Source organism: Chamaea fasciata, unplaced genomic scaffold, assembly GCF_029207755.1.
Source record: "Chamaea fasciata isolate MVZ Bird 193981 ecotype frontalis unplaced genomic scaffold, bChaFas1.0.hap1 SCAF_17, whole genome shotgun sequence".
Classification (NCBI taxonomy): domain Eukaryota; kingdom Metazoa; phylum Chordata; class Aves; order Passeriformes; family Sylviidae; genus Chamaea; species Chamaea fasciata.
This window is the reverse complement of record NW_027094102.1, coordinates 11,507,918-11,530,243: the sequence shown is the minus strand read 5'-3', so window position 1 is coordinate 11,530,243 and position 22,326 is coordinate 11,507,918. Positions and strand designations below refer to the sequence as shown.

The following is a 22,326-nucleotide window of genomic DNA, read 5'->3' as shown; positions in this document are numbered from 1 at the left end:
AAAAATGTTTGTACCTGCTCTTGTGATGCTTTGTCTTTGGTATGGCAAACTCAGTGTGCAAAGAGTGTGGTGAGATATAGGCAAATTATTTTGTGATTAGTAAAGTGTGACCACTCTTACTGATTATTCATGTATATGTGGGGTTTGAGATGCTTTCAGTTCTGCTCTAAGTCTGAAATTTTAAGATAGAGGCCAGAAAAAAGGACAAAAAATTAACATAGAAAAGTAAATTTTGTTTTAATAGATGTCAGAATTGATTTACAAGTGAGTTCTCATCCTTAGTGCTCTGTGACTCCTTCATTGAAGAGGGTTTTGTTTTTTGTTGTTTTTTTTTTGTTTGTTTGTTTGTTTTGTGAGTGATCACAGGTTGATCTTGGGATAAGACCAGAGCTCTGGGCTTGATTCACTTATCCTCTGCTTTTGAGGTGAGAATGTAGAGGTGCAGTTCAGATCCCCTTGGCAGGAAAGGAGGCTAAATGTGTGTTTGAGGGGTTTGCTGGGCTCAGAATATTGGCTTAGAGCTCCCAGCTGATGTTCCTGTACTGGGTGCTGCTCCTGCCCTTCATCCCTTGCAGATATACCCAGGTGTGCAGCCAGGCTTCTTATGGTTCTTGTGCCTTAAGAATATTGATACTTTTGTAAGACTTCCCACGTGGTTTGGGGTTAAAGCTGTGACTTGACCACTCTAAGCTGCTTTGGCTTTTGTGTAAATCACCTTCAGTCTGTGACAGGGGTGGTGATGTTCATGGAATCCTGAACGGTTTGGGTTGGAAAGGACCCTAAAGCCCCCTCCAGGGGTCAGCCTGGAGGAGAAAAGGCTCTGAGGAGACCTTGGAGCACTTTCCATTACCTAAAGGGCTCTAAGAGTGAGAGAGAGGCTTTGTGAAGGCATGGAGTAGGACAAGGGAAAATGGTTTTTAAATGAAAGAGGGCAGAGATTTAGATTAGCTATTAGGAAGAAATTCTGTACTAAGAGCCTGATGCAGCACTGGAGCTGGTAACTGAGAGAAGCTGAGGCTGCCCCTGGATCCCTGGCAGTGTCTAAGCCAGGCTGGACAGGCCTTGGAGCAGCCTGGGATAGTGCAAGATGTCCCTGCCCATGGCAGGGGGTGGCACTGGATTAACTTCAAGGTCTCTTCCAACCCAAACCATTCTGTGATTCTTTGAATTGAGTCTCTACTATTATGTTCCTTACATTCAACAGCCCGTGGGGTGTTCTAGGGGGATAATGCTTCTCTCCTGTTCCCTTCAAGAAAACAAGCAGCTCTGATAATATATGTGGAAAAGAAGGGATTCCTTATGTTCTTCATGCCTCATCTTTCACACCCAAGTGAGGCTTGTGCTGGAATGTGAAGATGGAGGTGAGCTAGACGAAATGTTAACATGCTTTGATGCAAAACACAGATCTGAGTCCTCCACCTCTGACACTCTCAGCTTTGAACTTGAAATCAAATGTAGAGCCCACGTTCTGGGCCCTGGTTGTTTATGATTTACACCCTGCTTGATACCAGCCTCAGAACTGGAAGTGGCAAGTGCTACCAGTCATGCTGTAAACAGGGATGGGGGACTGTGCCAGTCTCCATGTGGCTGGAAACCTGGAGTGGAATCTCAGTTGCAGGAGGAGAATCTCTGTAGCTACTTAAAATGATGCAGAGCCACAATTATGCCTCACCTTTGGAAAGCAAATGGTCTTTAATTGCCCAGTGGAACTGTGGGTTTGCCAAGGTTAAATGTAGGATTAATGCCTGAAAGTAAGGATTTCTGCAGAAAAAGCAGTGTAACCAGAGTCTGGGCTTTGAGACCTCTACCTGCTTCTTGCTCCTTGGGTTCAGCAGGCAGTGACTCTGTAATTCACTCCTGTATGGCATCAGGTGTCCCTGCAGTGGTGTTTTACTGTGGAAGTCTGGTTCTGAGAGTGACCCTGAGCAAGGGCCTGTGGGGGAGAAAACAGCTGGTTTTCATTCTCCAATGAGTTTCAGGCTGGGGAAGGTGTTGGCTTGCCGGGTTTGTGTTCAGAAGTGCTAATTGTCCTTATCCAGTTTGAGCCCTGGTGCTCAGGGCTGTCACTGCAGGGGAGGGGACAATTAAACCCTCATGGCTCAGCCTGGAGAGCAGTGACTGGGGGAGAGCCACTGGTCGTGCTGGGATCATCTGTGTAAGAAATAGATAATTTAAGAGCATCTGATGGATCTTGTTGCCGAGTCTCAAGCAAGCAGGAAGGGAAGGCTGTGGTTGGAAATGGCTGTTTCTTGCTGTTCTTTCCACTGGAATCTGAAGCTGCTTTTGATGTTGTGTATCTTATGAATGATACAAACTCAGGTTCAGAAAGACGTGGTTTGCAAACTCAGTGTGCTGACTATGTGAGAATAAATCCACGTGTGGTAAGAACTGTGGGGAAGCCCTGTGAAATTTCTGGAAGGTCTGTGGTACTCAAAATGATGGTGAGATGTTCAGTAGAATGTCTTCACTTTGTACACCTTCTGCGCATGCGCAATAAAAAATAAAACTTTTCCAGCTACAGGTGGTTTTCTTCCATCATAAAAACTTGGTCTAGTGGAGGGTGCCCCTGCCCATGGCAGTGGATTTGGAACAAGATGATGTTAAAGGTTCCTTCCAAGCCAAACCATTCTGTGATAAAAGTCCTTTTCATGGTTAACTCACATTGCACATGGCATCTTAACACCTGGCTGGAGGAACACTGCTTCCCCCAGGCAGCAGCTAGGGAAATGAATGGTTATGTTTGTATAACTTTGAGTTCAAGGATATTTCTGTCAGACTTGAATGCATCAGTTGATTTGTGTTTATTTTTGGGATACGGGGAAAAATGAAGTCTTCCTGTAGGCTTTATTAGAGCATGGAGTGGAATATGTAAGGCAAGATTTAAAACTAAATAGCCTATTGTTTCCTGAGGTGTTTTCAATCATGAAGCCTTGCAGTTGGTTTTCCCTCCCCTCCATCTGCAGTGCTGAACCCTGTAGAACACATCCAGCTCTCTGCTGATACCTGACTCCCTTATCTCTGCACTCTTATGAATTTCAGAATGCTTTCCAGCCCTGGAAAATCACACTTTGCCTGTGACAAAATTCTTCCTCATCTATTTGTGACATCTCGTGCCAACCCTGTTATGAATTTGCAGCAAGTGGCGTGGCAAAGCACAGGGGAAAGCTGCTGGTGGCTGCAGGTGCTGGGCAGGAGCAGGGCCTGGCACTCACACAGCTGCTCCACTCCATGGTGGGTGTGAGTGCCCTGGAGCTGGGCTCCTGGCAGCTGAACACTGAGCATTTCTAAAGCTGCTCTGAGGAGGACTTAAACACCACTATGTCAGGCTTGTTCACAGCTGAGTCTGCCTGGGTGTCATCTGGGTCAATAGAAGTGGCTCTAGCTCCAGAGAGGATTATGCAATTGGGACCAAAGTGGTTTTCAAAATGAGAATTACAGAAGCCCAGAATGGTTTGGGTTGGAAGGGACCTTAAAGCCCATCTCATTCCACCCTTCTGCCATGGGCAGGGACACCTTCCACTAGTCCAGGTTCCTCCAAGCCCTGTCCAACTTTGGACCTATACACATCCAGGGATGGTGTGTCCACAAACTCTGGGCACCCTGTGCCAGTGCCTCCCCACAAGGATTTCTTCACAATATCAAATCTAAGTCATTTCCTCTTGTGCTATCGTTACATGCCCTTGTGAAAAGTCCCTCTCCAGAAGGCTCCACTTTTCAAAAAACAGGCAGGAGTTAAAGCTGGCGCTGGTTTAGAGCTTTAACTTTCTAGGATGCCAGCAGCTTTGTTGTTTCAGTGGGTTTGGTCCCAGGCTTTTCCATCAGCTGAGCAGGGCAGTCAGCAATGGGACAGGTGGGATCTGGTAGCAGGACACAGTGCCATGGGGCAGAGGAAGCTGGGCCCAGCCCTGGTGTGGGAAGGGACTCCACACAATGGGATTTTCTGGTCAGATGGACAGGCTGCCACCTCATCTCCTGCTTGCTGAGCAGTGCTGGGGGAGCTGGCATTTGTGGCAGTCACTGGGATCCTTATTCCCAGTGTAGTCCACCTCCCTGTGCCCTGTGTGCAGCATGGTATGATAAGAACCAAGGGATAAAAAAGGTTTTGATGCCAGGTCTTGCTTCACAAGGCAGGAGTGAGTTCAAAAAGCAGCAAGGAGTCAGGAAAAGCTGCTTTTTCTTCTGGCTCAGTAAAGGGACAGACATCAGTGAGGGTGTCCCTGCAGACCCTGCTCCTGACCTTGGCACACTCATGCATAGAGCGGCTGTGTCATCTTCCTTCTCCTGCCTCCTCTCTTGTCCATAGCAAGAGATTGCTTTAGTCTTGAGGCATTGCTGAGTGAAAAAGGGGAGAAAAAACTCTATTTTATATGGAGAGAGAGGTACTGCAGCTACCTGTCAGCTCCAGATCGTCCCCAAATGGGAGGAGTGTGGAGAGGCAGAAGGGGCTCTTTTATAAAGACAGGCACATACAACATCGGTAGGAATGTAGGGGAATAATGCAATGGATTTATGGGCTTCAAATGCCTTCCCCAAACTGCTATGCAGACTGTCACTAAAATGGAAAATAGATATAAGGTTGTATAATGTACCCACAAAGTAGTGTGTGATTTAACAACGGTACTTACCATTTGCATTGAAACAGGCTGCAATTGCTGAAATCAGAGTGGAAGCTTAAAGTCCTAATGTTTGATGGTGGATATGACTGTAGAGAGCAAAATTCTGCTCGCTGGGGTTGATTAATTCTGTATGGCAAAAGATACAAGATAAAGTGCTCTGCATACCGGGATCAATTGCTGTGGGGAGGAACATATGAGCATATTTTTTTTCTCCCTTGACTGGCAAGCTCTCAATCCTGAGGCATTGGAGTGTTCTGCCCTCAGTTTTAAGGTTATGAACACACAAAATCCTGACAACTCTGCTATTCATCAGGGTGAAATCTTACTCATATGTACCAACTGTATGGGCAGGCTAAATGGATCTATCAGCTGAGATTTGAGCAGAATATTCTGCCTTGTTAATTTATTTAAGAGGATTAAAGAGAGTCTGAGCAGCCATCCTGGGTTCCCGGAGGAATTTAGTAGTGGGGGGCAAGAAGGGCCATTACAATGGAGTGATGAGATCTTTATCACAATGTGTTCTTGTATCAGGCTTAGGGCCTCATAATAGGTTCTTCCAAAGGAGCTTCTAAACCCAAAGTTAATTCATCACATCTCTTGATGGTCTATTTCCCTGTTTAATTACCACATTTTTAACAATAGGTAACTTTTTTTTTCTGTGGGGATTTTTTTAACGTCTAATTTTCAGCTCTTGCTGGCATTTCTATTTCAGAAAGCACAGGACAAAGCACTTTATTCCTCCACCACGCAAAGGAGGAGTAAAATTCACCAGACTTGTGCTCCTGCTTGTTTACCACTGAAGTTTTGAAAAATCCAATTGGGTTATTTTTTGCTATTTTTTTCAATTATGTGTTTTCTCTCTTGCAGTGGGAAATAAACTTGTGCCTCCTAGTTTAGTTAATACCTCTGCTATTGTCTCTCCCTTCCCCATGAAAGTTTTATGTCCTTGTAAGAGAAATTCTGTGGTCTCAGACAATGACACTTAGCAAAGTGTTCACATCTCCCCGGAAAATTGTGTTAAATTGGGCTCTGTGAGGGAGAGAAGACCTGTGCTTATGCTCTCAATATTACATCTACGTCTCTGGGGTTGTTACCATAGCTCAGTGATTTCAAGGAGTTAATATTCCGAGCTTCAAAGTGGATAAAAAACAGAGGGAAAGATGGAACAAGTGGGGTGTCCCTGGTTAATGGGGACTAGAGTGCACTGGGATTGGTTGCTTAAATAACAACCAACTTGCTCACTAGCCTATTCCTTTATGCTGATCTTTTCTTATTTTATTTTCCAGTCTATCACAGCAATTATACATCACTGAACACCTGGACATTAAACCCATAAAGCCTTTTTTGATAGTTTCCAGTAGACTCGAACTTGTACTGTTGGCCTGTTTGATATTTTACAAAGAATTTGGACTCATGGAGCCAAATTTCGCACAGTTGACAGGAGATTTCAGCATATGAGCAGCTCCTGAGTGCCTCCCTCCTGTCCAGCTGGGAGAACCCCAGGCTCAGTGTTCTGCCCCTCTTGTGCTGGTGGGGAAATTGCTGTTCTTTATTCTCCTGAGTTCTTTCACCGTTTGGCTTTTTGATTTTTTTTCAAATTTGCTGCTTTTATTACTTCAGTATGAAAAGTATTTAATTAACTCACTGAGGGAGGTTCCAAAGGGATTTAGGATTTATTAATTTTTTAATGTATTTGCCCAATTTTGCTGTGTTTAGATCCATTGCAGTGCTGGCCACTAAAATTTGCCTTGGAACCATCAAGTTCCCCTGGAGCTGATGTGTAAACTCTCCATTCCCTATGGAAACCCTGGACAGACATTTCAGTCTGCAGAGCAAAGATAACTTTCCCCTTTGGACAGTGCCTGGCCTGCAGGGAAATCAGGAAGGTGGTTAAGAACCATAGTGTTTCAGTCTTGTGAGAAATTTCCTCATCTTTCTATTTGCATTTATTCTGCATCAGAATGCAAATAAATATTTTCAATATTTCCAATCAGAATTAAATTTTAAAATGCTTTTTTGATATTTTTCTGTTTGTTTTCTGTGCTTTTAAATTAATAATGTTGTTTTTTGGTTTTTTTTTTTTTTTTGAGAAGGCAAAAGTATTAGATGGCTCAGCTTGTCTTTAAAATAGATTATTTAAAAATAATTTGGAACAGCTGCTTTCGAGCAATTGAGTCATCTCATTTTTTTAGATTAGAATCTCTTGTTTGTTCTGTAATGAAATGCTTTGACACTTGGAACAAGAAATTAAGATAAATATTCAGCATACAAACCACAAGACAGGTGTTTTTTCCAGCATCCTTCTTGTTCCAGAGAAGTGCCAAATTTCTTCTCCAGACATGTTTTTGTGCTTTTATAAATTACTCCAGAGTAGGAAATTTCCACGGTTTCTTGGGAATTTTTCACTCTCTGATTCCCTACAGTTTTTCTTGCTTCAGAAAATTGAGTTTAAATCAGTTGAGGACACAGGAAATTTCTTGGCACCTTCCTTTTGCCTGGCTGTAATTTGGTGGTGTCAAGTTTCTGGGGTGTCTTCATTGAAGACAAGGTGATGGGAAGTTATGAAAGTGTTATAAATACATATTATACGATTGGCTTTTTGCAAATATTAAAATGAATACTCTTTGTGTTGTTAGAAAGTTATGCTGTAATAATATAGGGGTTTTTAATAATAGTGTGATAAATATTTTTTTAGGCTATCGCATAATATTAAAATAGAAACGATATGATGCAAGATGCTTTCTAGTAACATCTGAACCAGCTCAAAAAATGGGAAAGACAATTAAGCAATTCTTCTCGTCATCCTGTCTGAATAGAGATAACAGCAAGAACACCAAGAACTCCAAAAGGAAGAATTTATTGCCCCCGTTATCAAAGAATTTGCAACTTTGTGGAGCCCCGAAAAATTTATGTGCAAGAAAAAATGGTGGGGGGGAAGTTACAATTAAGCAGAAACACCTAAAGTCAAAAAGAATGTTTAAATCATGTATGAAATTTATGAATATGCAATAACCTATAGTATTTAAAGGAAAGATTTTTTTGTTATCTGTGCCTTGGGTGGAAACGCCAGGCACCCAGACATCTGTAATTTTGCTTTCTTGTGTCTCTTATTGTCTTATTTTTATTATTATTAGGCTTTTAAAATTTTAACAAAAAGTGAACTGTGTTTTTCACCAGAGCAAAGTCTTTTTTTGCATGGCTAAATCAGCCTCATGAAGGCAGAGGTTGTTACAGTTTGTGCCAGTGAAGTCCCCCTGTCCCAAGCAAAAGTGGTGGCATCAGCAGCAGTAAAGGCAACAACAGCAACAGCACCATATTCTGTGTTCCCTAAGCATGCTTGTTCTCATATTCTCAGTGAATTTTCTTCTGTTTTTAGCCAATCAGGCTTAAACACGAGCTCTCTCCAAAAGTGTTGGACCCATCTTAAGCTAAAGGTGATGTGCATTAATATTTGTAAATTCTTACGCAAATTTTATGTATATAACTCTGTCTGTTCTCTCTAGGAATTTCTAGCAAGGCTACATCATTTTTATTATGACTAGAATTTAACTAACTTTGCAAAAGGCAATGTCCCTGAACCATGAACTAGGTCTCTTTCTTGCTTCCTGACACAGGCTCTTATTTTTAAGGCACTTTTAAATCCTCTATTTATTTAAAACTAAACTTGCAGTTCTGCCTCTTGCCTGTGTGGATTTATGTATTTTAATTTTTCTGAAGATTCTAACTCAGTCCTCACCTTTCTGAGCACTCCTGGGCCTGTGTGGATCTGACCCAGGGGCATTTGTGCTCCAACAGTGGAATGATACATGCAAATAAACATATAAGTGATACATTGATTTCCGTAGGAGACATCCCCTGCCCCAGGGCCGTGGATACACACAAACCCACGGGTGTGGCACTCCTGAGTTATTCCAGTGGGGAAATCCCACTGCCTTGAGCCCCTGGAGCTGCTGCTGGCTGTGGGGAGGTTGGCAGGGCAGGGCTGGGAGCCAGGCAACCCCAGGACACGCTGCTGGCAGGGACAGCTGTGGCTGCAGCTGGAGTGGCAGCTGCTGTGCTGTGCCTGCAGGTCCAGACAGGAATAAGGCTGAGACAGAGCTCTCAGATGTTGATCCACACTCAGGGCAGCACTTGGAGCTAAGAAACAAGCAGGTAGCTCACTTGGAAGAGAAAAAAATGATTGGTTGGTTGTTGGTTTGGTTTTTTTTTGGGTTTTTGTTTTGGTTTTTTTTGTTGGTTTTTTTTTGGTTTTTTTTTTTTTTTCTGAGCTGGAAGGGTTTTCCTCCTTTTCCAAGCAGACAGCTCTGTTTCCAGAGCTGCTTCCTCTCGTTCACCTGGGGCTTGGCTGCTTAACCAGCAGCACTCAGCAATTCCAGAAATCCACAGACTTCTCAGCCACACAAATGTTTGTGTGGAGGAGTGTAGAAGCCCTAGAGGAGTGTAGAAGGTTTTATAAATGGCAGCCTGGAGACCTGCAGAAGATTAGGGCCTCGTGGTGGCAAGGAGAGTCTTCCCAGAGGTGGGCACACAGCCCAGGGGCTCTCCTGGCAGTGTCTCTGTGCACTTTCCTGCCCATTCCAGTCGCTCAGAGCCCTCCTGGAGGAAAGCAGAGAAGAGCTGGAACCTGATGAGAGCAAGAATTGGTTACTGTATCTGCACCCTTTGCACTTAGCAGCCTGTAAATATTTCTGTTGCTGGCCTGAGTGATACTGGACACATGCACAGCTTTGCGCTGTTGTGTTTCTATTATCTGCGCTGCATCCAGATACTGTTAATGTGTTCAAGTCAAATGTTCTGTTCTGAATGCCCTCACACCACCTGGTTTAGCAGGGTCTGAATCTACTGGGAAGAGACTCTGCTGCAGAAGAAGTGAACTCACATTTGGCTGTGCCCCAGATCTCTCTGCTGAAGTTTATATATCCTGAAAAGAGTCTTGGGAAATCCTGAAGTCAGATTTGAGTGAGCAGTTGCTCTGAAAATTGACCCAACTACGATATCAAACTGGGGACATTCTCTCAAGTGCTGTTTCCCCCTTCCCTGCTTCTTGTGAGTTGACCCAGGTTGCTTTAAGGTCCCTTGTACTCATTCTCTGCTACAGTCAACAGAAAAATAAAGACTGGATTGGTTTGTTTGTTTTTAAATCAGTGAGTATTTTTTCTTCTTTAGTCTTTTTTTTTTCTTCTTGAAAGCTTTTCTAGCTCTTTCTGCCTTAAGGGGATAGTTTTTTTAAAAAAAATAATAAGGAAAAATAACTGTTTCTGTAATGATTTTAGAACTGCTGAAGGTAGCTGAATACATTTATTTATATGGATGGAGATCAAGGACAAGTGTATCTTGCACTTGTATTTATAACTTTCAGTAATAATGTGCTTGAAAATAAAAACCACTGATTTTGCAAAGACCACTGCCTGACCTGGGCACCTTGTGAATGTGCTGTTCAGTGCTCCAGGTGCAGGAAGGTCCCTTTCTTTTTCCCCAATTCCTGTTTTGCTCATCCCCCTTTGTGATTTTATAGAATTTCTATTTCTCTTGCTCTTGATGTGCCAGCAGAGGATACAAGAATGCATGGGCTCATTCCTACATAACATTAAATTAAATGCATTTTTCTTTCTGGATTTTGGCTATGGCATGGACAGGGTCATGTCTCTTGATTTAAGTATTTGTTTCTCAGTTTAATTCCAATGGTCTTCTTACAAATTCCCTTGCCTTGAAGTGCCTTGATGCAGTAAGAACTCTCAAAATACTGTCCCATGCCATGCTGGTTCCTGGCTCCCTGAGGGAAAAGCAGTGGGTGGAGAGATTTTCCTCCTTTTAATTTTTTGTTTGTCTTAAGAACCATTATGCTCAGATGTCTCCCTTTCTCAGGTGTCTGGCACGTAATAAAAATTTAAACCCAGTTGTAATTCCTGGAAAAATTAGCTGGTTTTCAATGAAATCACCTGCAAGCTGTCTAATTAGGATTTCTGTTAAGAGTTCTGCTTCTGTACTTTCTTGTTGCTGGTGTAATTCATGCCCTCTTTGTGTTACACTGCCTTATGTGGATGTCAGCTCTGTCTAAATTGTTCTTCTCTGTCCAAATAACAGGATTCACATGCTCTCACCCTTCTCTGGTGTCAGTAACATCAGTCTTGGTCTCTTATTTATCCTGTTATTATTAAAGCTTCCCTTTTTAAACACTGGATATTTATTTTTCCTCAAAATGCAACATTTTCCTCCTGTCATAAAGCAAGGGACTTAAAGGTTTCCAAAGGCTCTTTCAGAAAGGCAGGGAATTAGATTCTTGTGGAGACCTTAATAAAAAAAGACCTCATGTATTAACACACACTGATTTATTCATAGTGTTTCATTACAAATAAGTGAGGATCCCATAATATCAAAAAAGGTTAGGAGAGCAGCAGAGCACGGTACATTATATTGACAGCTCTGTTGAAATTGAGCTGCCTTGGGATTGAATTTGGAACTCAGGCAAGGAATTGGCTGGTAAATAAGTCATGAGTTCCCTTGAAGTGTCTGTGTATGAGGAGGGTTGCCGTGGGGGAGCGTGCTGAGCTCAGGCAGGACTCGAGGTCTGCTGGCACCAGCTCCAGGTGCAGTCAGGACATCCCTCCAGCTCTGGAGCCCTCCTGGTTTAAACCAGGTGAAAACCAGACACTGCAGGATGTGTAAATCTGCACTCTGAGGCTCAGAATGAGGGAAGGACAGCAGAAGCTGGTTTCCACAGAGAGAAGGGCTTTTTGTCTAAAGACACGATGATACTCATTTCATTTAAACATATCATTTCATTTCAGCGTATTCTCTGTAGCACAGGAAAGACTTCCAAAGCTTTTGTTGTCAGAGAAAGGCTGCCATTGTTTTCAGCTGCCTTTTGAGGAGATGATTTGCCAAAGGAAACGTATCCATGTTTGCACTGAGGGTTTTCATGAGCTGGGGGGGCTTGCAGGGGCGATTCTCATGAAAATCCTGCCGGTCGTGCTGTGTGCTCTGGTGTGACTACAGAAGTTCTGAGCTTGGGAACAAAAAGCAATTCTTTGCATCTTTTGTTGTAAGTCGTCACATGCTGAGGCTTTAGTGGAGAGAGGAAATTAGTTTTTTCCCCAAGTAAAGCCTTGGAAAAATTGTTATGTTTGTTTGACAGCACCCAAATACAAAACCGCTCGTGGGAGATACAGAAATAATCCCTGACCTTGTGTTTGCAGTTCGGCCTCGAGAGGCGACAAAACAGGGGAGCAGAGACAGCCAGGTGCAGAAGGGCCCTCCTCACCCTCCTGTCCTTGTTCTTCCTTTGCAGATCACCTACAAGGCTGTTGGGTCTCTGGATCCCAGTGCTGACCTGTCCAGCCAAAGAGGGAAAGTCTTTAAGCTCCGGAATGAGACCCATCACCTCTTTGTGGGATTGTACCCAGGCACCACCTACTCCTTCACCATCAAAGCCAGCACAGTCAAGGGCTTTGGGCCTCCCATAACCACCAGGATTGCAACCAAGATTTCAGGTACTGCTTTGGAGAAGAAGAAAAAAAATAAATTTCTAAGGCTTCATGCTTTAGGATCAAAACTGATGCATAAAATTATAAAAAATATTCAGCTTAATGTCTCTCCATGTTTCATAAGACAGAGTTTTGAAACAGCCACAGACCTTTGTTTATTTGGGTTACAGACACAGGGGTTAATTTGTGGATGTCCTAAATATCCCTGGATATCTCTGGAGCATTTTAAATGAGAACCATCATTAGTTCCACAAATGAACTACCCTTAGAGTAATTATTGTTAGCATTATCTGCCTGGCTGGGGAAGCTCCTTCCCTAATGTGGTTTTTATTTTCAGGATGTACCAAAATGGGTGTAATGAAGTAATGGAATTAATAGTGCAAAGAGACTAAAAATAAGGGAGGAAAGCTGTTTTTCTTGAGGTTTTTTATGAGTAAGAGCAGAGTGAGGGCTTGAGGCAGACAAGAATATGAAAGGCACTAAAATAAGGAGGCAATGGCAAAGAGAAGGTGTGAAAAAAATAGGGGAAACAGGCCATTTATCAAAAAAAGGATGGTAGTGGTGATATTGGGCAGATATATGTGGATTTTAACATTTAGTTGATAGCACTAAAATAGGTTCTTTAACAGAGAGAAAAGCTGTCATTTTTTGGACTGTTTTAACTGTTTTTTTAGTAAAGTCAAAATACACATCTGGATCGTTCAGGATACTGGTAATGCTTGAAATTATGGCTAGTTATTGTAGAAAAGATTGCACTACACTATAGATTTTCCACTGGCCCATTTCAAAATCAGTTAGTAATAACAAGTTGTGAGCAGTAAGTGACAGGGTAAATTTTAAGGAAGTAAAGAACATCCCCTCCCTCTGCTCGGGGTTTGAACCCTTCACATTTAGCACTAAAACCACTTGAAGTAAAAGCCATTAAGTGTCCAAACAGCTCCACGGGCTGTTGGGGCTTCTGCAGCCCTGCTGTGAAGGGACAGCACAACCTGCACTCCATTCCCTTGTGAGCAGAGAAATAAAAAGCCACAGCAATGGTGTGGGGGCCTTTCCCCCTCTGATTCAGTTTCTTTGTGTTTTACCATCCCATGAGTGCTCAAATTGCGTTAGCAGCCTGCGTGAGCACCAAATATATGCACGCTGAGCTTGGTTTATTGACTTTTTTACCCCCCGTCTTCCAAATATCTGGCTCTCAATAGGTGGGTGCAAACTCCATGCAAGCATTAGGGTTGCCTCTGACATTAGATTATCTCATTGCACGGTCAAGTTTTTGATACATTTTCCAAATAATTTGAAAACTACCATTAAATTTGCTCTGAGAGGCAGCCTTGAGGTTAATAGGGAGAAGAAGGATTTTTGCATAGACAGGAATGTCCTTGTGAGGCTGTATTTGTTTTTTCACATGGAAGGACACCTGTGCTCTCGCACTGTGTAAGTGTGTTTGTTTCTGTGGGTGCACAAAGCTGTGCTGAAGCGCTGTCCCCTCTGGCCAGAGCAGGGCTCAGCAATTCCTGCTGTGCCACAGAGGCCAGCAGGTCAAGGAGAGGATTTTCCTCCTCTCCTCTTCCCTACTGAGACCTCACCTGGAGCTCTGCATCCAGCTCTGGGGTCCTCAGCACAGGAAGGACATGAAGGACATGGAGCTCTTGGATCAAGTCCAGAGGAGGCCACAGAGATGCTCCAAGGGCTGGAGCCCCTCTGCCCTGAGCCAGGCTGGGAGAGCTGGGGATGTTCACCTGGAGAGAAGAAGGGTCCAGGGAGACCATAGAGCCCCTTCCAGGGCCTAAAGGGGCTCCAGGAGAGCTGGAGAGGGACTGGGGACAAGGGATGGAGTGACAGGACACAGGGAATGGTTTTAATTTGACAGAGGGCAGGGTTAGGTTGGATGTCAGGAAGAAATCCTTCCTTGTGAAGGTGGTGAGGCCCTGGCACAGGGTGCCCAGAGAAGCTGTGGCTGCCCCTGGAAGTGTCCAAAGGCAGGTTGGAGAGGGTTTGGAGCACCCTGGGATAGTAGAAGGTGTCCCTGCCCATGGCAGGGGGTTGGAATGAGATGAATTTTAAGATCCCTTTCAACCCAAACTGTTCTGCGATCTCCAACTTCTGCAGTGATCTCTGGTGTGGAAAACCACTGGGGATGTGCCTCCTTTCAATGAGTCACTGCTTCCCTTTGATGGAGAGCACCTTATTCCAGAGAAATCCTTCTTAAGCGGTTGACATTCACTCTGAACATGTTCCCAGCTTATTGACAGGGAAGGCAGCAGCTGAGCTGATAATAGCAGCCCCCATGCTTGACAGTTTTCAGGCATTTAGATAAAAATCCTGATTGTAAACAGGATTGCAGTGGAAATCACTATGAGAGGATTAAATATGGGATCCCCCACAATGCAGCTTGCCCTTGTGAGCTACAGATGAACTATTTGTGTAAATTCTTCTGTTTGCTTTATACTTCAAAGTTATTTCAGCAAAACCTGCATCTTTGGAACAAATTTGGTGCTGCTCTGATCTCATGGTCTCTTCAGGTCTTCAGCAGTAAAACTTGTCCCAAACAGATGCCTGCTCCTGGGGAAGGAAGAAGTAATAAGTGGAATAAATTTCCTAAGGAAGGCTGTCCTAATTTCATGGAATGGTCCTAAGAGAAGATAGCAAAGCAGAAGGAGAAACTAGAGTTTGGCTGAGTGGGTTTTTACTCACTGGGTGTCTGTATTGCTTGGGGGAGCACATCAGAGATGGTGCTGCCATGGCTGGGCACTGCCCCGGGGTGGCACTGGGATCTCTGCAGCTGCCGGTTGAGTCAGCAGCACTTGAGCCCCAGTGAAAAATGTCCTGGGTTTGGGTGCAAAAATAACCTGGCTAACTTGTGCTCCTGTCTTTTCACCTTTTGTGTTTCCTAGCACACCCTCCAGCTAATCAAGGGGACACAGCTTCAGTCTGTGCATTAAAATCTCTTAAGATGTGAGAGGGCTAATCCACGGACCAGAACAGGGAAAAAGGCTCAGGGGTGCCTTTCTTAGCTCTGCCACTGATTCACTCATCCTAATAGTTTGGGTTGTTTTATAATGTCAATGCAGTTTTCTTTCATCACCTTTAACACTTCAGGAACGATCCGATCCCATCCCAAGGACTCATGAAGTCTTAAAAATTCAGGACAGAATTTTCAAAGCCAGCTTGAAGATTGTCCGATTACCGTTTAATTGGAATGGAAAAAGAGTGCACAAATATTTAAGCAGTTTTGATAATTCTGGTCATAACACTGGGAAGTATTTTGATATTTCATTGGAGAGATGTTATTACAGTGTTGCCATCACTACCAAAGGCAGAGGCTGGCGCATAATGAAGGTGTTGCTTTCTTCTGCTGCAGCGCCCTCCATGCCGGAGTACGACACCGACTCTCCCCTCAATGAGACTGACACCACCATCACGGTCATGCTGAAGCCTGCCCAGTCCCGGGGAGCACCTGTCAGGTGGGTGTTTTGTCTTTTCTTTCCACACTTCCCTCCTCTCCTTCCTCCCCAGGCTTCCCTCACTCCTCTCTCATTCTCCTCTGATAATGGAGCTGCACAAAGCAAGCACCGACTAAAAGGCCAACTGAGCTGTTGATTTCTGCCGTTCACAGTCTGCTTTCATGAATGCTGCAGCCTCCTTGCCTCCCGCTGCTAACCTCCAGGAGGGATTGCGGCTGGCACTGTCGGGGTTATTACCCTCTCAGCATCACTTCAGATGCCTTTGCAGTTCTGGAGCACAGTGGGATGTGGAGCTGGAGACTGAGCATCCCCACACGAGGCTGGAGGAGGCTCCAGGTCTCCATCCTGCCCTCTCTTCCATGATGAGCAAGGCCTGCTGGTAACTGTTGTAGGAATGCCTGCCCTGTCTTTAGTGCTTGTGGATGTATTTGCTCAGTTTCTGCATTTAACACACTTCTCACCTTTGTAATCCAGCTGTGCTGTGGGCTGGCTGTGCTGTAAAGCAGTAATCTAGTCCAGAAAAAAGGAATTTTGATTTGGTGAGGCTTTGTTGGCATAAACAAGCAGGTCCTGCTGCAGAGTGGAGGATTTGCAGAATGACAGAATTGTTAAGGTTGGAAAAGACATCCAAGACCATGGAGTTTGACCTTTTAGCACTCACCACCTTATCAACCGGTCTAGAGCACTGGGTGCCATCTGCAGTCATTTCTTGAACACCTCGAGGGATGGTGACTCCACCACCTCTGTGGGCAGCCCCTTCCAATGCCTGACCACCACCCTTTCTGAGAAGAAATTCCTCCTGATGTCCAGCCTGAACCTCCCCTGGCCCAGCTTGAGGTCATTTCTTCTTGTCCTGTCCCCAGCCTCACCCCCACCTGGCTGCCCCCTCCTATCAGGGAGCTGTGGAGAGGGAGAAGGTCCCCCTTGAGCTTCCTTTTTTCCAGATTAAACAACTCCAGCTGCTCCTCACATGACTGAGTGTGCAGCCCCTTCCCCAGGTTCATTCCCTTCTCTGGACACCCTCCAGCCCCTCGAGGTCTTTCCTGCAGCGAGGGGCCCAGGACTGGACACAGGACTCCAGGTGTGACCTCACCAGTGCCCAGCCCAGGGGTGCCAACCCTTCCCTGGTCACTCAGGGGCAGGGAGCTGCCCAGGCACCCATGGAATGGAACCTTACAGGGACCCTTGCTGGCTGCCTGAGCTGGGTCCTGCTCTGAATGCTGACGTGGGACACTCACCTGCAGGTTGCTCCCTGCCTTGGAGTTCTGTACTCATCACTCTCTTCCATCTCAGTGAATTTGTGTTTGGTGCAAAGCACCAGCACAGATGAACCAATTTCTCTTCTGAGCCCACACTGCCTTACCTGTTGCTGGCAGAAGTGCCAGCTGCTCCTTCATCCTGCCACTCATCCTGCCAGGCTCCTCTGCTGGCAGCAGCCATTGGCATCACTTACAGAAACAGTGAATCCTGCCTTGCAGAGGGTCCAGCAGGTACTCATTACCTCCCTGTGGGATCTTCAAGCTTTTACCTCCAGTTTTCACAAGAGACTCTTGACATTCTTCCCATGGGTGTTATTTTAAAAACACAATAGTTCCCCCTTTCATAATGCTTGGGTTTCTGTTTCCCACTGACAGGTTCTCAATGCTTTTGAAGGATGCCCAGAAAGTATTCAGGAGCAAATTGCTCCAGATGCAAACTACTGGATTTAATCGAATGTCCTGTATCAGGTCCCCCAACTATGTTGTGGCCTAGACCCAAATTGCATTGACAAGCTGAAACCAGAAAAAAAATCCCTTCTTTAAGACTAAGCACCATCCCTGCTCTGGTTTTTCTGAGTAATGTATTTCAAAGTTTGCCTTTCAATCTTTGGTACTCCATATGAGCAAATTTAGGAGCCTATTTTCTGAGTCCTTTAGGGATGTTTTTCTGCTGGAAAAGAGCAGTAAAATCACACAGCTTTGTTTTGTTTTATTTCTTTATATGGGGGAACATTCCTGTATCTCGTTTTACCACCTGCTGTCTTAGCAGTGTTGCTATTTTGTCTTTTTATTGAAAAGTCTTGTGATTTTTCTCGAAGTCGATTTACTGCACCTTAACTGCATTCAGTGAATAATGCCTTTTCCAGCAAATGCATCTGTACATAAAATTGGTAGGGATTTTTTCTAAATTTTCACTCTGATTTCTTTAATTGCATCCTAGCCGATTACACACGTTTGGAGAGATTGCAATATTTACATGCCACATCTAAGTGATAAAATTATTTCCTATAATGAGTCCATTACATTGACTTACAGATGTGTGTATGAAAAGCAGAAGGGCAGGGGGAGTAAGGGGGAGGGAGTCTTGGGGAGAATTTTAGCTTTTTATGAGCTCTGACAGGCTCAGAATTCTTCTCCTGTAGAACCATCCAGACTGTTCTTAGGCTAACCTTAATAAATCCAGTTATTTCAAGCTTCAGTTCTTCCAGCCTCTTCCCTTTTCTTTCAGTCTGTTCTGCATGCTGCCCCATTTGTGAAATTCCCTCAAAACACCATTTCCAGAAGTGGGTGCCATTCCCTCAGAGGGAGATCAAAAAGATAACATGAGTAACCTATTGTGAACTGACTGTGGCACGCCTAACACACAAGAACGAGGTGGTTTTTCCTCCTCTGTGTGTTTCATTCATCCAGCTGAGATCAAACGTGTCCCCTTTGCTGTTGTCTGGTGAGGTGTTCTGCCTTTGGGTTGAGTGGGGTTTATTTCTCCCATTAATTCCCTCTCAGTGTGATGCCAAGCTCTGTCCAGTTGCTGAAGGCATTAAGGCAAGCACAGGTTTGAGACAAAGGACTGAGCAGCCTCTCTGCCCAGCAGGGGATGGTGCAGAAGGTCCTGTCCCATGTAAATCCTGGTGGGATGCCTTCTCCTGGTGGATGTGACCATGCTTCCCTGGATCCCTTTCCCCTTGCACACTGACCCTTCATCTCCCAGCTGGCCTCAGATGGGGCTGAACATTTCCTGAGAGGAGTCTAAAGAGGATTTTCCTCACAACTTCCTATAAAAGCTCTGCTGCTCAGAGCTTTCTCTGGGCAGGAACAGGTCGACCCCTTATCCCATCAATCTGACAGCTTCTGCTCTGCAGTTCTCCAGTTTTTTATTATAGTCCTTCCAAACTGTGAAGACGAAAAACAATTCATATACAGTAATTATCCTAATATTTCCTCTTCTGTTCAGGGGATGGTGAGTGGGAGAACATGTAGGGGTGTGACTGTAAGGAAATATCTCTACTTGGTCTTGAGTTATTTAATTCTGCTGTAGCCCAGCGATGGAGCATGGGCTGCAAGAACATCTTCAGAATAATACACAAGGATATTTAAAATAAGATTAATTGTATTTTCATTCATCTGAAATACAGGTACCCCAGATCCAAAGTCACTTTCAGCATTAAGACACTTCTGATGTTCCCCAGTGCTCGTGATAAATAATTTAAATGTGGCTGTTTATAAAAGTAACGACCATGAACTCAGCGTTGTTAACGATCTATAGATAACAACGAGGACGCTTTCGTGCACCCTAATAGGATTAATATAAACTTAGATATTCTTTGATCTATTTTGTCCTATTGCCAAAAGAAAGGTGAAGCCTCAGCAAGCAGAAATATTCTCCCTTGTGGCACAGGCGTTTCATTTTTTGCCTTTATTTTTCTTGGTATAACCTGCAGAGTTTGACTCCACATTGCCCTTTAAAAGTAACTTTTAGGTGTTCTTATATCAATCTAAACCCTGTGAATGGTGCTATGATTGATTTGCTGGAGGCTGACATTCATCTATAATACATTCACAAGAGGAAGGAAGAATGCAAGTGTTCTCAATCTTTACTCCTCAACTCTTTCCTGAAAACCTCCAATGTGATTTTGAGGATATTTCTGCCTTTGAATCTGTTATTGTCAGGAGGGCTGAGTCAGTCCTTCATAGATTATTCACATATGACATCTTTAGACCTCTATTTGAGAATTTATATCCCACTCCCAGCTTGGAAATCACACTCTGAGGGGTTTTATCCACAGGACATGTCCACAGGCTGGTTTTGGTGTGTTGGATATTTGAAGGTCCATCTGCTTTATTAACACACAGTTGGTTCTGTCAATCCACTATGGAGAAAATCAAATTTTCAGAGGATGTGTTAGTTGTGAGGATTTCAGAGTTTAGATAAATGCTCCCCTTAGGTGTGATTGCCTTGTCAATACTGTGCTCTGCGTGGTGGAGCTGTAGGACACAGCAGAAGGACATTTGAGAAGAGCCTGCAATTATTTTGGGGTGGGGTTCAGAAAATTGAAAACTTTTTTGTTGGAGCAATATGGATTTGGTCTCTCTCTCTCTTCCTGCAGCTCTCGGAGGTGTGTCAGTAAATAATCTGTGATATTCTCTTGTGTGCTGCTAGCACACAGGTACAGATGGGTCAGCTTATTAATGTACATCTTAAAGGAAATATGTAAATCTGAACAAGAGAAGAGAGTTTAAATATTTTAAATATATTAAGAAGGACTGAGCAAAGGTGAAATAAATATTTTCCTACCCTCCTAGCCAGCCAGGTGGATAAGTTAATTTATATGGACCAAGCCCTGTGTTACACTTGAGTGTTATTATTTCATTCTTGATCTTCCAAGCATGAAATAAGAGGGAAATTTTGTTCTACATGATGCTAAAATATTAAGAGAAAACAGCTGTAATGTTATTTACAGAACACTTAAGAATGGTGGGGGTTTTTTCTGGTTTTATATTCAAGCTAGTCTCCCAGGAAAAAATCCTATAGAATGTATCTGTGCACTTAAGTATTCCCACATGTAACAGTGAGTAAAACTTTCCTGGAAGGAAGGGCCATGGTGTTGCTTCCATCTTATGTCAGAGAACTCAAAGTAGTTAAAACTTGTCTTTCTATCTGCAACAAAGTAAAAATGGAGAAAATTTGGAGCCATAGGCTAGAAATTTAATCTCCAGGTGATTCTTTTCTGTGACTTTGGGCATTATCTGTTCATCCCAAGCCTGCCTTTCCTGCATCCCTCTCCCTGGAATCCTTAGTCTGATTTTGACTTTACTGCGCAGTGGTTCCTCCCAGCCTTACAAAGGAATGGTTTGCAAGCCCAGGAACCTTGATTCTGTGGTGGAGAAACTATAAATTCCCAATATTTCCTGGTGCTTTTGTTTTGCTTTTCTGCTGGTGACTTTGGTTTGTGGGTCTCCATTAGTACAGGAGGAGCAGTGCTGCTTAGATCTCTGCTTTGCAGCTTCTTAGTGGCATCACATGAGCCTGCCTCAGGCATTTATGCTGATAATTGATTCATTAATGCCAGAAAACGGTGGCAATTTCTAATTCTTAAAACTCCCACATAGAGTACCTGGTATATGAAAATAAGAGTGGAGTGAAGGAGCAGCAAAACAATAAAAATGGTGCTAAGGGTGAAATTATCATATCCTTGATAATTCAGAAAGTTAGATTCCCTTGATAGGCACATTCTTAGTACTTGGAGAAGAAAATTCCTGGTCTGCTTTCTCTGAGCTCCTATTTAAATGTCTGCATCACATGGGTTGGTTGATTCAATACAGAGCAAGCAGTTATCACTTTAGATCTTTTAATTTTGTAGTATTTAATGAGAAATGAAATTATCAATCTAGGCTTCTGATATTACAAGCCAAATTATCTGTATTAGTTAAAATCTCCTGTAATATACCTCAGGGATATTGTTCTGAAATCATTCAAGCTGAGCTTCTCCTGCCTGACACTCTGCCTTCTACTCAGCTAAGAATTTGGAGGTACATGAAGAAGTTTCTACTTAGAGATAAACCAGATCTGCATTTTCTTCAACTGTATGTGAACGGGAGAGAAGGAAATTGAGAATTTGGGTGAAAGGCATTAAGAAGTTGAAATTATTATGAATATTAGAGATGCTCTGCTTATTGTATCAGAACAGCAAAACAGAAAAAGAAGTGTGTAAGTACAACCAGAAGTATCAGGAGGGAATATTTAGTCTTTTATGTAACCTGGAAGAATTAGTTGAATAGGGGCTTAAAGGTTTTGTTTAGTTCCCCAAGGAGTCAGGTGTTAGTCCCAAAAAGTGAGGCTAAAGGGCACTTTGGGTCAATTTTCTCATCTGGTACAGGAAATGCGTTTTCCTACTGGATCAGCACAACATGTAATTGAAATTCAGCCCCCTAAAGGGGACAAATCTGCCTTTTACCATTCATCAGCCATCCAAACCATGGCCATTTTCACAGCCTGGGTGGCCTGCTGTGTCTTTGACCATTCCACAGGTAGCTTTGGCAGTGGGCAGAAATGGGAGAGGAAAGCCATAAAATTGGTGTTTATTTGAATGATATTATTTTAACAATCAAATTACATGTGGAGCCAATTCTTTGGTGTCAAGCAGCATTTTCTTAGTGCTACAGGGAGGCTTTTGCTAACACTTGCTAGTGTTGTGAAGACCTGAGGATACTGAGTAGGGGAAAGGAGATTTTTTGCATAAATCTTTTATGCTGACTATATAAACTGCCAGATTTAATTCCAGCAACCCACAGGTTAATGAATTCTGAGCTTTGAGCTGATATTCACAAACCTGATGGCCATCTCCTCACATCAACCTGCCACCCCGTTAGATGAGGGAACAGAGAAAATACCCATGGTTGCAGTTTGAGGGTTTCTTTTCCCAAGACATTTCTTTGCTCCACAGCTCTCAGAGCCACTGTGCCCCTTCCTTGTTGTCACAGAATGAGAGGGTAGTAACAAACAAAACAC

At 43.6% G+C, this 22,326-nt stretch overlaps 1 protein-coding gene across 5 annotated transcripts in view; it reads left to right on the top strand.

Moving 5' to 3' along the window:
- Nucleotides 1-22,326, top strand: part of PTPRT (protein tyrosine phosphatase receptor type T) — a 339,897-nt gene that overhangs the window by 204,653 nt on the left and 112,918 nt on the right. For all 5 annotated transcript variants that reach the window (XM_066198774.1, XM_066198773.1, XM_066198770.1 and 2 more), the window contains exons 11-12: nt 11,905-12,106; nt 15,459-15,561. In XM_066198774.1, coding sequence (XP_066054871.1) covers nt 11,905-12,106; nt 15,459-15,561 — 305 coding nt within the window. The remainder of the gene's footprint in view (nt 1-11,904; nt 12,107-15,458; nt 15,562-22,326) is intronic.